This window comes from Phacochoerus africanus, chromosome 2, assembly GCF_016906955.1.
Source record: "Phacochoerus africanus isolate WHEZ1 chromosome 2, ROS_Pafr_v1, whole genome shotgun sequence".
NCBI lineage: Eukaryota > Metazoa > Chordata > Mammalia > Artiodactyla > Suidae > Phacochoerus > Phacochoerus africanus.
In genome coordinates, this window is record NC_062545.1 from 34,271,390 (window position 1) to 34,286,181 (window position 14,792).

At 36.9% G+C, this 14,792-nt stretch overlaps 1 protein-coding gene across 1 annotated transcript in view; it reads right to left on the reverse strand.

The window, feature by feature from the left end:
* LAMA2 (laminin subunit alpha 2) overlaps positions 1 to 14,574 on the reverse strand; it is a 594,513-nt gene extending 579,939 nt beyond the window's left edge. The window contains 1 exon segment of the mRNA XM_047758965.1: positions 14,284 to 14,574. Coding sequence (XP_047614921.1) covers positions 14,284 to 14,407 — 124 coding nt within the window. The 5' untranslated portion in view covers positions 14,408 to 14,574.
* Between the last annotated feature and the right edge of the window lie 218 nt (positions 14,575 to 14,792).

The window sequence follows — 14,792 nt, forward strand, 5'->3', positions numbered from 1 at the left end:
TGAGAAGGCAATGTTTTGTCCAAAGGAATTAATGTCTACAGTTAAAATTTCAGATTCTAGGGCGTTCTCTTGTGGTGCGGCAGGTTAGGGATCCAGCATTGTCACTGCAGCAGCTGGGTCACTGCCGTGTCAAGGATTCTGATCCCTGTCCTGGGAACTTACAGATGTCCTAGGCACAGCCAAAAAGAAAAATTCAGATTCTAGATTGATAAGAAACTTTAGGGTAGTGTTGCTTTCTCAGCACACATTAGGTAGTACATTTCAGGAAGTCGGTGGACAAAATCAGTCCCTTAGAAATGGAGCGAAAAAATATTTATACAAGTTTGAGGAAGACAATAGAGAGAAATGAGTAAGTATTTTGAGGAATTTTTAAACCCATCATTGTCTATGTATAAAGTATATCTATAGATATTTGTGAAACCAATAATATAAGATATACATTTTAAATATTTCCTTTACATACCAATTAACTTCTGTGTTACTGGGAGGTATGTGGCAAAAAAGAAAGAATAGAATGAGGATGTGCCTTGGTTTTCAATACAGAATAACTAAATATGCTAAGAGTCACTGGGTGAAAAAAAAAAAGAAACACAGTGAAGAAAAACTTCATAAAACAACAATGCCTTTGGCCAAAACTATCACTTATTATAATATTGAGTAGTATCATTAAAAATACTATTTGGGAGTTCCCGTCGTGGCTCAGTGGTTAACGAATCCGACTAGGACCCATGAGGTTGCAGGTTCGATCTCTGGCCTTGCTCAGTGGGTTAAGGATCCAGCATTGCCATGAGCTGTGGTGTAGGTTACAGTGGCTCAGATCCACTGCGTAGGCCAGCAGCGACAGCTCCGATTAGACCCCTAGCCTGGGAACCTCCATGTGCCATGGGAGCAGTGCTAGAAAAGGCAAAAAGACCAAAAAGACCAAATAAACATAATAATAATAATAATATTTGTATGGCATATTTTACTTAACCCTTATAACAATCCCATGAAATGGATTTGAATATTGTTCTCATTTTTCAGATGGAAATTGAGTTTCAGAATAGTTAAATGACTAATCTGTTGTTTAAGGTCACAACTTTAGGAAGAACTGGAGACAAAATTTATACCCTAGAGTTTTAATTACAAATCCAGTGATATTTTTTCCAGTTTACCAGAAGGAAAAATTGAATAGATGTACATTACATGTTAAGCATGATTAAAACTTTCTGAATATGAAAAAAGCCTATGGGAAGTGTTCCCTCAGATTTTTTTTTCAAAATTTGATGTTCCCAAGTTTAGAAAAGCAGGGTCCCCTAGAGATCTGCTGAGGTTAACAATTTGGGGAAAATTTTACTAATTTATCATTAGCTATAACATACAGGTAGACATACTAAAAATTCTCTCTATTCAATCTGGTATTAAATAATATATTCGAAGACTATTATTTCACTTTAGTGAATAGAATCCAAATAAAGGGGGTCTATATTGAGGCTTTTCTAAAATCCAGTCAGAATTTCCACTGAAGACCAAACTGAAAGTAATTCCCATTGTGTGTCAAACATGCTGAATTGTCATTTCTTCCCAAGTACATGTTAATGAGGACAGGTGCTTCAGAGGCTGAAAATAACTAATTTTTATGAAGCACTTACTATGTGCCATATATTTTTCTAATATATTACATACATTAAAAGTTTTTTTAAAGTAGTTATCAATCCCTAATAAATTCATGTCCAAAATAAAAAATTCCTTTAAAAAGTTTATTATACCATATTTGAAATATAAATAATCACAAAATATTGCTAAAATTTCATTCTGTTGTCTGTTTAAATCACTTCTCAGAGTTCTCTTGTGGTTCAGCTGCCTAAGGATCTGATGTCGTCACTTCAGCAGATTGCTGTGGCGCAGGTTTGATCCCTGGCCCAGGAACGTCCACATGCCACAGGTGTAGCAAAAAAATAAATCACTTCTCACATTAAGCTACTAACATAAGTATTAGCTAATTATAGACCTTTTGTTTCTTTCTATCTCTGTTGCTGACTTGTGTGACCTGATAGAATTCCTCACTTGCTCTGCAGTGACATAAAAATAGTTCACCATATATAATCTCTTAGGGTCCACTCAGAAAAGTGTTTTGCTCTTCTTAAGCAAAAAGGATGTCATATGCACTGTATCATTTTTGACCTTTGTGATCAAATAATAAAGAATAAACTAGCTAATATTTACTAATTAGCTGTCAAGGATTTTCACATATATTATCTATTTTAATTCCATCTTATTAATAAGAATTTAAACTCTGATGCTTCAGGGTTTTGCTCTCAGTAAGAAAAATGGTAACATGGCTGTAAATCCAATTCTTTCCATTTCTCGAGTCTACACTTTTTCTGCTATTCAAAGTATCTCCAAAGTAGAGAAATGCGCATGGAAATTGAACACCTAAAAAAGCATATGTGTGCTACAAAGCAACAGTAAACAAAATCATATGGTATTGTCACAAAAACAGATATACAGATCAGTAGAACAGGGTAGAAAGCCTAGAATAAACCCATGCATCTATAGTGAATTAATCTATGACAAACGAGACAAGAATATGCAATGGAGAAAAGACAGTCTCTTCAACAAGTGATGCTCAGAAAAGAGGACAGCTACATGTAAAATAATTAAATTAGAACACTCTCTAGGAGTTCCCATCATGGCGCAGTGGTTAACGAATCTGACTAGGAACCATGAGGTTGCGGGTTGGATCCCTGGCCTTGCTCAGTGGGTTACTGATCCGGCGTTGCCGTGAGCTCTGGTGTAGGTTGCAGACGCGGCTCGGATCCTGCGTTGCTGTGGCTCTGGTGTAGGCTGGCAGCTACAGCTCCGATTCGGCCCCTAGCCTGGGAACCTCCATATGCCACAGGGGCGGCCCAAGAAATGGCAAAAAGACAAAAAAAAAAAAAAAGAAAGAAAACACTCTCTAACACCATATACAAAAATAAACTCAAAATAGATTAAAAACCTAAATGTAAGAACCAGATGCTATAAAATTCCTAGAGAAACATAAGCTGGCCTCTGACATAAATCGCAAGCAATATATTTTTGGCTCTGTCTCCCAGAGTAATGGAAATAAAAACAAAAATAAACAAATGGGACCTAATTAAACTTAAAAGGTTTTTTGTTTGTTTGTTTGTTTGTTTTTTGAGGGCTACATCTGAAGCATATGGAAGTTCCCAGGCCAGGTGCTGAATCAAAGCTGCAGCTGCTGGCCTACACCACAGCCACAGCAACACCAGATCCAAGCCACATCTGCAGCCTACACCACAGCTCAGAGCAACACCGGATTCTTAATCCACTGAGTGGGACCGGGGATCAAAGTCACAACCTCATGGATACTAGTCGGATTTATTACTGATGAGCCGCAATGGGAACTCCAAACTTAAAAGTTTTTACACAGCAAAGGAAATAAAACAAAAAGCAATCTACAGAATGGGAGAAAATATCTGCAAGTGATGACTGACAAGAGATTAATTTCCAAATTAAACAAACAGTTCATATGGCGTTGTATCAAACAACCCAATAAAAAATAAGCAGAAGATCTACATAGATATTTCTCCAAAGAAGACAGAGAGATGGTCGATGGGCACATAAAAAGATGTTTCAATATTGCTAATTATGAGAGAAACACAAATCAAAACTACATTGAGGTACCACCTCACACTGGTCAGAAGTCCATCACTAAAAAATCTACAAATAATAAATTCTGGAGAGAGTGTAGAGAAAAAGGAACCCTCCTACACTGTCGGTGGGAATATAAATTGGTGCAGCCACTATAGAGAACAGTATGGAGGTTCCTTAAGAAATTAAAAATAGAGCTCCCATATGATCCTGCAATCCTACTCCTTAGCATATATTCAGAGAAACCATAATCCCAAAGGATACATGCATCCCAATATTCATAAAAGCACTATCTACAATAGCCAACACAGGGAAGCAACCTAAGTATTCACCAACAGATGAATGGATAAAGAAGATGTGGTATATGTACACAATGGAATATTATTCAGCCATAAAAAAGAATGAAGTAATACCATTTGCACCAACATGGAAGGACCCAGAGATTATCATACTAAGTGAAGTAAGTTGGATAAGACAAGTACTGTGTAATATCACATATGTGGAAACTAAAAAAAAAAAATGATATAAATCAACTTTTTTGCAAAACAGAAATAGACTCACAGGCATAGAAAACAAACTTACGGTTACCAAAGTAGATAGCAGGGTGGAGGAGAAGGTAAATTAGGAGTTTGGGATTAACATATACACACTATTACATATAACATAGGTAAACAATAAGGGCCTATATATATATATATATGTACATATATACACACACACACATATATATATAAAACTGAATTACTTTGCTTTACAAGTGAAACTAACATGACACTGTAAATTGATAAAAACCATACTTTGATTTATAAAAAGTTTTAAAAGAATAGAGGAAATAAAAACATCAAAAACGAAGTATATGTTAATAAGAGTGTGTGTATGCTTTCTAGGGCTATACATGCAGCATATGGAATTTCCCAGGCCAGGGGTTGAATCCTAGCTGTAGCCACCGGCCCACACCACAGCCACAGCAATGCTGAATCCAAGCCACATCTGCGACCTACACAGCTCACTAACGCTGAATGCTTAACCCCTGAATGAGGCCAGAGATTGAACCTGCATCCTCATGGATACTAGTTGGGTTCATTACCACTGAGCCACAACGGGAACTCCTAAGAGTATTTTTTTAAAACTAAGCTATGCCGTTTGGAATAGCTAAATACTACAACACAAAGTCCAATTAAAATTGAATCCATTCATTTGTTTTCAAGTATGTGAGCAATACCTTCATAACAACCTCAGCTGAGCTTATCACTATGTATATCACTGTGCTGGAGAAAAAAAAAAAAAAAATACTGCTTTAAGCCAGAGACACCAAAATGGTTTTCAGACTGAATTCATTTTTTCTTGAGGCATTCTGAAGATTTACATTTATTGAAGCCCCTAACAGATACTCCATGTTTCATATTCATTGTTTTGTATACTCCTCACAACAAACCAAAGAGATGAAGTAGCTACCTGAAATGACAACTGCATTACTTTGAGCTCTCCTTCATGCTTTTGGCCTCATTCAGTAATTGAAAAACACATAGCAGGCAATAAGCCAGAAAATTGGGGTAGGGTGGTCGCGATACAGACTTTGGTAGAAACACATTTTATGGGGCAAACTCTCCTGACCTTGTTTCCCATTTAGAATAGGACCTTACATGTCACAAGCAACTTAAAAAGGATTATGACTTAGGGTTTTAAAAGTACAATTATTAGACTGAAAATATAATGATCCCATTTACAGTTTATTCTGTGACCAATAATTATTTATCGAGGCAACGAGAGTTTCTGCAAATTCAATATTCTGGCAATTTTTATGTTCCCTTATTCTATATTTTTGTTTATAAAAACTGAAATCTAATGATTTAAAAAAAAAACAAATCAAATAGCAATATACAAAATATACTACTTAGGAACTGTAAGAGAGTTAAATTATAAATGGTCCAAATGTACACATACACATTCTCTCAAAATCTATGAGTCTTGCCACATTTTCTGTCTTAACTGAGAAGTTCAACTTCAAATAGAACTCTTCAAATCTTTTTATGAAGATACCGGTGTCCTGTACATTTTTCAGGTGGAATTTGAAGTTAACTCTGCTCTGATTCTTAGGTGTATCTGTTTGACTCTTGCTCTTTTCATTAACAGACATATATAGCAACTATTTTTTAAAGAATCTATTATAAAATAAATATCATTACGTCTCTAGACTGCTGAAGTAATTTCTATAAGGTGACTTCCAAAAAGCCAATAATCAATTAGCACTTTCATAGAGTCTAGCACGCTGTAATCCAAATCCTAAGAATTTAGACTAAGATTTGATGAACACAAACTTATGGATACTTTTGAGTAATATGTTTATTTCTGCATAGTTTTAAGTAGTGTGTGTGTGTTTAAATGAAAATGAGTTTTGGCGATCCCATTGTGGCTCAGGGGAAACAAATCTGACTAGCATCCATGAGAATGCGGGTTCGATCCCTGGCCTCACTAAATGGGTCAGGGATCTGGCATTGCCATGAGCTGTGGTGTTGCTCACAGACACGGCCTGCATCTGGTGTGGCTGTGGCTGTGGCTTAGGTCGGCAGCTGTAGCTCCAATTTGATCCCTAGCCTAGAAACTTCTATAAGCTGTGGGTGCAGCCCTAAAAAGCTAAAAAAAAAAAAAAAGAAAGAAAGAAAATGAGTTTTAAAGACTATGTCTTGTATATACTTGTTCTTCCATACTTCCTAGTGCATCTCCCATTTCAAATTAGACTACTCACATAATGAAGAAATGAAAATAAGTTTTTTTTCAAGATACTTTATAAAAGATAAGGAAGGCTCTAAAACCCCAAAACAGATGACAATTTAGGATCCATAAAAATCAGGGGCAGGAACATATTCTAACCTCTGATTCTGAAACTAGCATTGGAATGTGTGTTTGTCCTTGACAAATTTCTAGACATCTATTTGCCTATAAAATGAGGATAATTATTTTAACCTACTAAAATTTTTCACTATGGTTAAGTGAATGTGTTAACACTCACAATGCAATAGATACTATTAAACTAATCTAAAGCATCTGGCACTGAAGATGCAATTAAATGAAGAGCCTTGGGAAAGCACACAGCCTGGTGGTCAATCAAGAGGACCATACAAGGGAGAGACATCGTTAACATTGCACCAGGTGCCTTTCCCAAGTGCCAGGCACAAAATAGCTCTTCAGGTGTTCATCATTCAGAACTGCATAGATTAACTTGCTATTTGTGCTAGATTAGGCCTGTTAGAGAAAACCAGTGCTGAGTAATAAACCACGAATAGTCTCCTCTATGATCATTTTCTATACATCACGTGCCCAAATAGGATGAAGTTCCCATATTAAAATCCACAATCTAGATAACTGCAGAAACACTATTTTATAATTCATATTGTACTTCATGGCAAGCAACCCTTTAGCTTCAAATCACAGTGTTAAGTTTAGATTATGTCTCATAACTATCTTTAGCAATTATCAGTGGTTTTTTAGAAGTAGAAAGAGTTAAGTGAAGTTTATCGTTCATACTTTCTAAGAAGGTATATTTGTTAGAATCATCTATTTGAAAAACCACAGTGTTTTCACAATCAGGATACTAAAGAAAAAATGGGAGGGAGGAAGGAAGGGAAAGAAAAAGGAAGGAAGGAGAGAAAGAGGGAGGGAGAGAAGAGGGGAGGCGGGCGGCGGAGGGGCGGGGGGGGAGGAAGGAAAAAAGGGAGGAAGAATGGGAGCGAAACTATGCAATTTTCTTCACTTAAGTTTGTTCTACTTTAGGCCAAAACTGCATTACTTTATTCCGAAGATTACTGCAAGACTTACACAGATCCTTAAAGAAGTTCTAAAAATCAAAACAAAGCATAGAATAAGTTTCTGATTGTAAAAATAGGTACCATTTCAAAGTCCATTTCATAAAAGAAGTCATTAGAGCAATACACCACTGAGTCATTTTCAACAATAGTATCTAAACTTTAGCTCTGATATTAAAATGAATATCAAAAGGAGACCTCCAAGGTAAACACATAATCCATGTGGGATTGTGAATAACTTATTTCTGTCTTAACATGCACATTAGTTAAAAACACTCTGAGAAACCTACAGCATATTTCTAAGAACAATGGGCCAAAATAAAAGGATATGTAGAAATACCATGCCCTTCAGTGGTTTTGAGGTATTGATATTCTTTTAATTGTGGAATGGAACTGAGATGCCAAAAGCAAAAAAAAAAAAAAAAAAGAAAGAAAGAAAAAAAAGAAAAAGAAAAAAATTTTACAAAAATGCATCTGAGCTTCCCAATGGTACAATTGTTGAGATGGAATACTCTGAAATGGAGTCATTTAAAAATGTTCTGTGCATGAATGGTTTGGGGCAGGAGACAAATTTAAAATAACCCTACATTTGTACTACTGTTCTAGTCCAATGGATTACAGCCTATTTGGTATGAAAAATATTAATTAGTATTTCATTCATTCATTTAATTCTGCTCAAAAGTCTTCAATGTCACCCATCTCATTTGGACTAAAAAGCAAAAATCTTTACAATTATCTAGCCCCCCATTACTTCCTGACCCTTCTAAATTGTGCCTTAGACCTTTACAAGCCTGTTTGCTGTGTCAAGAGTACGCTTCCATCTAAGGTCTGTACCAGTCACTCCTATATCACCTTCAAGTGTTCATTCAAGTGTGACCTTCTCAATGAGGTCAACATTTATCCCTGTTTAAAAATAGGAATCGACCTTCACTCCTAAAACAACTGACTCCTCTTATCCTGCTGTATTTGTCCAGGAATCCATCACTACTACATTCTACGCAATGTCAGGTAGTCATTATATTATGTATTCGTTACATACTCATCATATTTCTGTCCCCTCACCTAGAATATAAACTCCATAAGAGCAAGGATTTTTTTTTTTTTTTTGGAGAGGAGGGGGGTCTCTTTTACTCACTGAACACATTCAGTTATTAACCACATTCTAATACACATAAGCCCTACCCCACCAATTTCCTGCTCAAATTTTGTCCTTGGAACAGTCTCACCGATGGGTACAGCCCAGAATTCGCCTTCTTTCTGTGTGCCTGGTATACACTGAGACTGGCATGAGTCTGGAGAAGCATGTGCCAATCTAATGTTATTTTGCTCTAACTTCTACCCTGTTCTCTCATTCATTGCAACTAGGCTTTTGCCTTCATTCCTGCTTAGCCCATTTCCAAGCTGTGACTCTACACAAATCCTAAACCCCAGTCTTCCAGATTAGAGCCTAAACAATCTGACCACTGACAATATTTTCTTCCTGATCTTTTCCACAGGTGTCCAGGGGCTAAATAAGGACTTACTACAAAATGGACAGATACCTGGAGTCACCATTATTATTTTTTTAATTACCCTCTTGGAAACTCTTCCAGCCATGGACCATCCACATGATAGAATCCTACTGGATAGCTAACACTGACTGGACTCAAGTGTGCATTCAGTACATCCTTTGGACTCTGTGGTTAGACACCTGGCCACCCCACTACTCTTGTTACATACAAGCTAGGTTGAATGTAGTTTTGCCTATTCTGGACCCAGTAGGCCCCGATTCCTCATCGTGGCCCAGAATTGTGGTCCCATAATTCCAAAGCAGATTGTGAAAGAAATGAGACCCCATATAAAGATTAAGTGAATTTCTTTTTATAGCTCACTGCTAAATCTATTTTGGATTAAAAGAGAGAACAATGATTCAGTCTCAGAGGTCCATGTCGAAAAGTCTAGCACATTAGTCACTATCAGTGAATAATCAGTGTTTATTAAATGTGTGAATAGTAAAATATGATCTGCTTTAGATAAATGGGGATAGATAAATACAGGGATGTGAAACCTACCAAAATGTCAACTTTTTGAGTGGCAGCTCTTGCAATATAGTTGAAAGGTATAAAAAGTTCACATTCTACTTCTTAAGAAAGCCTTCTTATTTAACTAAATCTCTCAAAATACAAACTCATGTTTTTTGACAGCAATCATATCTGAATCGAATTCTTAGGATATCTATTTGAGTTTTTAAATAATTATATCTAAAGAAGGTAAAAACTATAGTTTTTGCAGTAAGGTAACATTTATCCCATCTTTAAGGAGCTAGAGTAACTTTATTAAGTGAATTAAGAATTGGCAGAGTTACACACAATTCTTTTACAACACCTAGCAACACTTGATAACGTTTCAGCTCATCGTAGAATGAAATCATAGAATAGAAAATTGGGGGAAATAAGATATAGCAGCAATTTCTATTTACTGATATGTGAGATTTTAAAAACATAAAATGTCATTTTTTAAAATTCTAACACATCTACAATAGTCAATGTTGAATATGTTCTTATTCTCAGACATAAATTTTATCTGTTATGAATCATTTTTACTAAACTAGTAGGCTAGTATGTAATGAACTAGCCAAGTTACATACACAGCAAAAGAAAATACCAAAAAAAAAAAAAAATCAATTCCAAGTTTATAGCCACAATAAATTCTCTGAAAAGTTCTCAGGTAATTTATAAAGTGTTCTCACATTTTATAGCACAGGATGTTTGAGAACTGTGCAATTGATGGTGGAAATTCCATATTAAATTTTTAAGTATTCTTGTCAAACATGAGTGAGGATTTTCTCAAACATGTTTTTATTTTAAATCCCAGAAGACATCTAAAAACACATTTCCACTCATTTAAGGTTTTCTTAACTTTTTTAAAAGAACTTGTAAGTTCAGATACAAGTATGTGTTCTAAAAACAACAGAATGTAATACTAGAATCTTGAACTTGGAAAAAGATTGGAGACTTGATGGTCTTAACTTCCTCTCCACAGAGCCATTCCATCCTAAATCATCTCTGACAAGCTACACATCTGATCACCGCATGGACATTTCCAGAAGCTAAGTGCTCCAACACAACCCAGTTATTTCTAAACAGGTCAGAATAGGGAAGGGTTGGGAGGGAGGGAGGTTTCCTCCCATTGTGTTTAACTCAAACCTTCCTCTTTGTCACTCTTCTACGGTTTCAAGTTCAGACTTTAAAAAGAATATTTTAGTTTATCTTCCAAATAGAAACCCTTCCAAAAATGTGAGGCTATCTCACAATTTCCTAAGTCATTCTTTCTCCAAATTAAGTCTTACTTGGAATAATCCTCCTCTGAAAAATCCTTTCAGACTATTTTGCTCTCCTTCCTCTGAATTTATATCCATTTGTCAGTGAAGCACCCAAATAAGTGTACTAAACAAACAAGTCTGTCTCTAAGGTTTTGTATGTGTGTGTGTAAGTTTTATAAAAGTGAGTTAACTTTTCTGTCACCATATCATACTATATATTCATGTTGAACTTACTACAGTTCAGACTGCCTTTCTCATCTGTCTTTGTACTCATTCCTGTACATATAAAGGACACATTTCCAGAAGAGGCCAAAATGAAATTATTTAACATCTGGATACAAATAATAAAACCATTTCCATGTAGTTTCTTTTCAGGGACCAGACTATAAAGACCTTTAAAATTCCTAAGCCTGTTATTCACCAGCTCAGCCACCTGAATCAATTTCAGACTACCTGCAGTTGTGATGAGCTTAAATTTTATGTTTTCCATCAAGCCATTACCAAGACAAATGAACAAAAGGAAACCTCTGTCAGAGACCTGGAGACTTCCTTCTGGATTGACCTTGATCCACTATGCAATGATCTTTAGAAACTATTTTCTATCAGTTGCAATGTGTCTACTATTACATTTTCATTTCCACATGTTATTCACACAAATATCAATACAGGAAATAGGAAAAATATTTTATCTACTGCCTTGCTGAAATGCAGAACCACTGTGACTACATCATTTTCCCATTTTGTTAATCTTAAATTTAGTTAAGGAATTTCTTTGGAATATCATTCTTGCTGAGTCAATGCTATTCATACTACAACTTAGTATGTTCTAGAAATTACACATGATTTCACAGAAGAAATTTTTTTTAAATCTGATTTTCTTAGTTACAACATCTAAAAATGTTTGCTTCATGTCAACATTTTTAACAAATTGGCGCCATAGTATAAGGGAAAACAGAACTCATTCTAAAAAATTAATCCTTGGCCAGAAGGTCAGTGTCAGTATAATTGAAAAGAGAAAACTGATGACAGCCAAGAAAACACCTCTTCAATCAAACTCATATTCAAGGATCTTCACTAAGAGCTTTCTTTAGCAGAACAGTATTGAAAAGGAAATATCATCTCAAAAATTAAAAGAAATCTTGGTACTATGAAAAGGAAACTTTAGCATAAAGTTCCTTTATCAAGTTCCCTTTCGCACAAAGCAATATTAGAAGTACTCTTGTTAAAAATTGTTTTTATCAGTAGCATGAATTTAAGTCACAGCCACTTGAAGAGTCGGACTTTAAATTTGTCCAACAATAATAAACAATGGCTGAAGGTGAAGTGAGCTCATGTATATATGGCATTTTGAAATGATAAAGCACCATACAAATTTAAGGTATTATGAATATATTTTTTGCTTTTTAGGGCCACATCCACAGCATATGCAAGTTCCCAGGCCAGAGGTCAAATCAGAACTACAACTGCCGGCCTACACCACAGTCACAGCAAAGTGAGATCCAAGCTACATCTGTGACCTACACCACAGTTCACGGCAACACCGGATCCTTAACCCACTGAGCAAGGCCAGGGATCGAACCTGCATCCTCATGGATCCTAGCTGGGTTGGTTAAACACTGAGCCATGAAGGGGACTCTTGAAATATATTTTATATAGACTTTTAATATCAACAGGTTTTAACCATTTATCCTTGAACCAGTCTCTAAATATATGGCAAAAAGTCTATAAAATCACAATATATTCTAGAATGCAGACTACAGGATATTGACTCAATGTTATCATTTCTTTGCATATAATTCTTTGCTGTGTATAATGTTCAAGGGATCCAAGGTGTATAGTAAGACTCTAAAGTGTTATCCTTATTTTGCATAGAATTCCTTGTTGGGTATAATGTTCACAGGATTTCTTAACAGAATGGCTGTATAAATTCTCTCTTCTGAATTCACTTCATCTCGTGCCTGGACCACAGACATCAGAGTTCATTTCACTTCAAATAAAATTGGGGCGGGTAGAGGGGAAGGGAGAGAGAATAAGAGAAAATGGGGAGGGAGAGCACATTAGGGAAACTTCAGAAACCCCCTTGATTCCTATTCTGCATGCTTTGAGCTTTCCCAATGCTTTGCCTGCTCCAAGTGAAAAGAGTTGGTAATCCCCGTCTCTTGACTCCCAGCTTCCTCACAGTATTAAAGTAGGGGGATTGTTAAAACATATAAAACTGAGCAAACACTTAAAAGTAGTACTTTTCAAAATCTGCAGCCATAGATATTCTCAAAATCACTATCTCATCACGTCTATTAATTAAGCCACATTGACCCCATTTTACTTCTCAAAGAAGGAAAAGCAAAAATAGAAGAAAAAAAGCAATATGGTGAACTTTAGGTCACTTTTATTCTAAGAACTTTAATCATGGGGTTATTATTATAGCAAGGAGCCTAGCATATTTTTTCCTATTTCTTTTAAAATAAAATAGTAAGCCAGAAATGCTAGAAGATAAGCGAAAAAAACAAGCAGAACGGTTAGACACAACTTTATTTCAGCTAACTAAAACAGGGATCAGTATAGTTCAAAATTTTGGCAGTTTCAGCCTCATCAAAACTTTGAAAAGCCACTTATTTCCAGTTTTATACTCTTTAGGTAAATATTTCAATATTTGAAACCAAACCTTAAATATTTCTTATTTTTACTTTGATACATTTTTTCTGACTTACAAAAAAGTTTGCAGAAATATTATAAATTATTTTTAAACGTTGCACATGTGCTTCTTTTAAATTCATGATCATAAGTAACTCTTCAAAGTGTCCCAAGAGTTTCAGAAATGATATGCATATAAACGTTACGGTGCTCTGATGAGAATAATTTGAGTTACATTAAATACAACTGTTTTCCAAAGTTCCATAAAGTTTCTCTGTGGCCTTAATTAAAACACAGATGATATAGAGGTCTCATCTGTAATTAAGCAAGGAGAGCCATTTCACTACAGTATGATAGAATTCCTAAGAAAGAATTTGGATTCAAAAAAGTTTGGAGGCAGCATGGCTAAGAAAGAAAAAACCCACATACCTAACGCCTTTACAAAACCTGTTCAAGAGTTAGAAACAAAGTCCCTTGAAAACAAACCAACCAACCAACCCATTATCAGCTGCCCTCCATAAAGTTCCAAGATGAACCACAGTTTGGGCAGCTTTCTCTGCAGGGATGGAATCTAACGTGGACAGCTTTTTTGGGGGGTTGGGGGGGGGGAATGGTTAAAAGTTTGCCTGTTGGAGAGATTTTGAAAATCAATTTGCAGAATATATAGCGCTACCAAGTCCTCTCCGAAACGAACGAAAGATGAAAAATGCTCGGTGTTCTTTGGAGAGAGGTAGGCAGGTCCCTCCTACTCGGTGAACTCAGAGTTGAAAGTGAACTTAGCCTCCCTCACCCCACAGCGCGCTCCCCAAGCGCAAAGCGAGAAAACGGTCTTGGGCCAGCAACTGTGGAGAGACTTGTGCGAGGCCCCGACCCCGGCAAAGGATGTATCTGCAGCCCGTGCCTCGACTGTACCTCTTTGCTGATGCGCGGGTGGCTGCCGCCGCAGCTCTTGCTGCTGCTGCGGGCTCTGCGTCCCGCCGCCCCCGAAGCCCCCGCTGAGCAGCAGGACCAGGAGGACCCTGGCGGCTCCTGGCATCGCGGTGGCCCCAGCGGATCCACTTCTCAGGAACCAGGGGAGTCGCGGCCGCTCTGCCCCCTGGCCCAGACTTGTGAGCTGAGTGAGCCGCAGCAGCTGGGTAGAAGGAGGAGACAACCCCCCACCGGCTTTGGCTGGGCTGTCGCTGGGCGGTGGGGGGGAGAAAGAGGACACTCCCCCTTCTCGGGCCCTCGCCCCACAGACGTCCCGGCCCAGGCCCTTAAAGGGTCCACGGTGAAAAAGGCCTTTCCTATAGCGGTCTTTACCTCAGAGAAGGGGTTGGCTTGATCTGTTAGCTGAACTTCTTTTAAATTAAAGCAGGAGTTGATTGCAAGCACTGTTTGATCTGCAAAATCCCTCCACATGGAAAGCATTATTTGTGGGA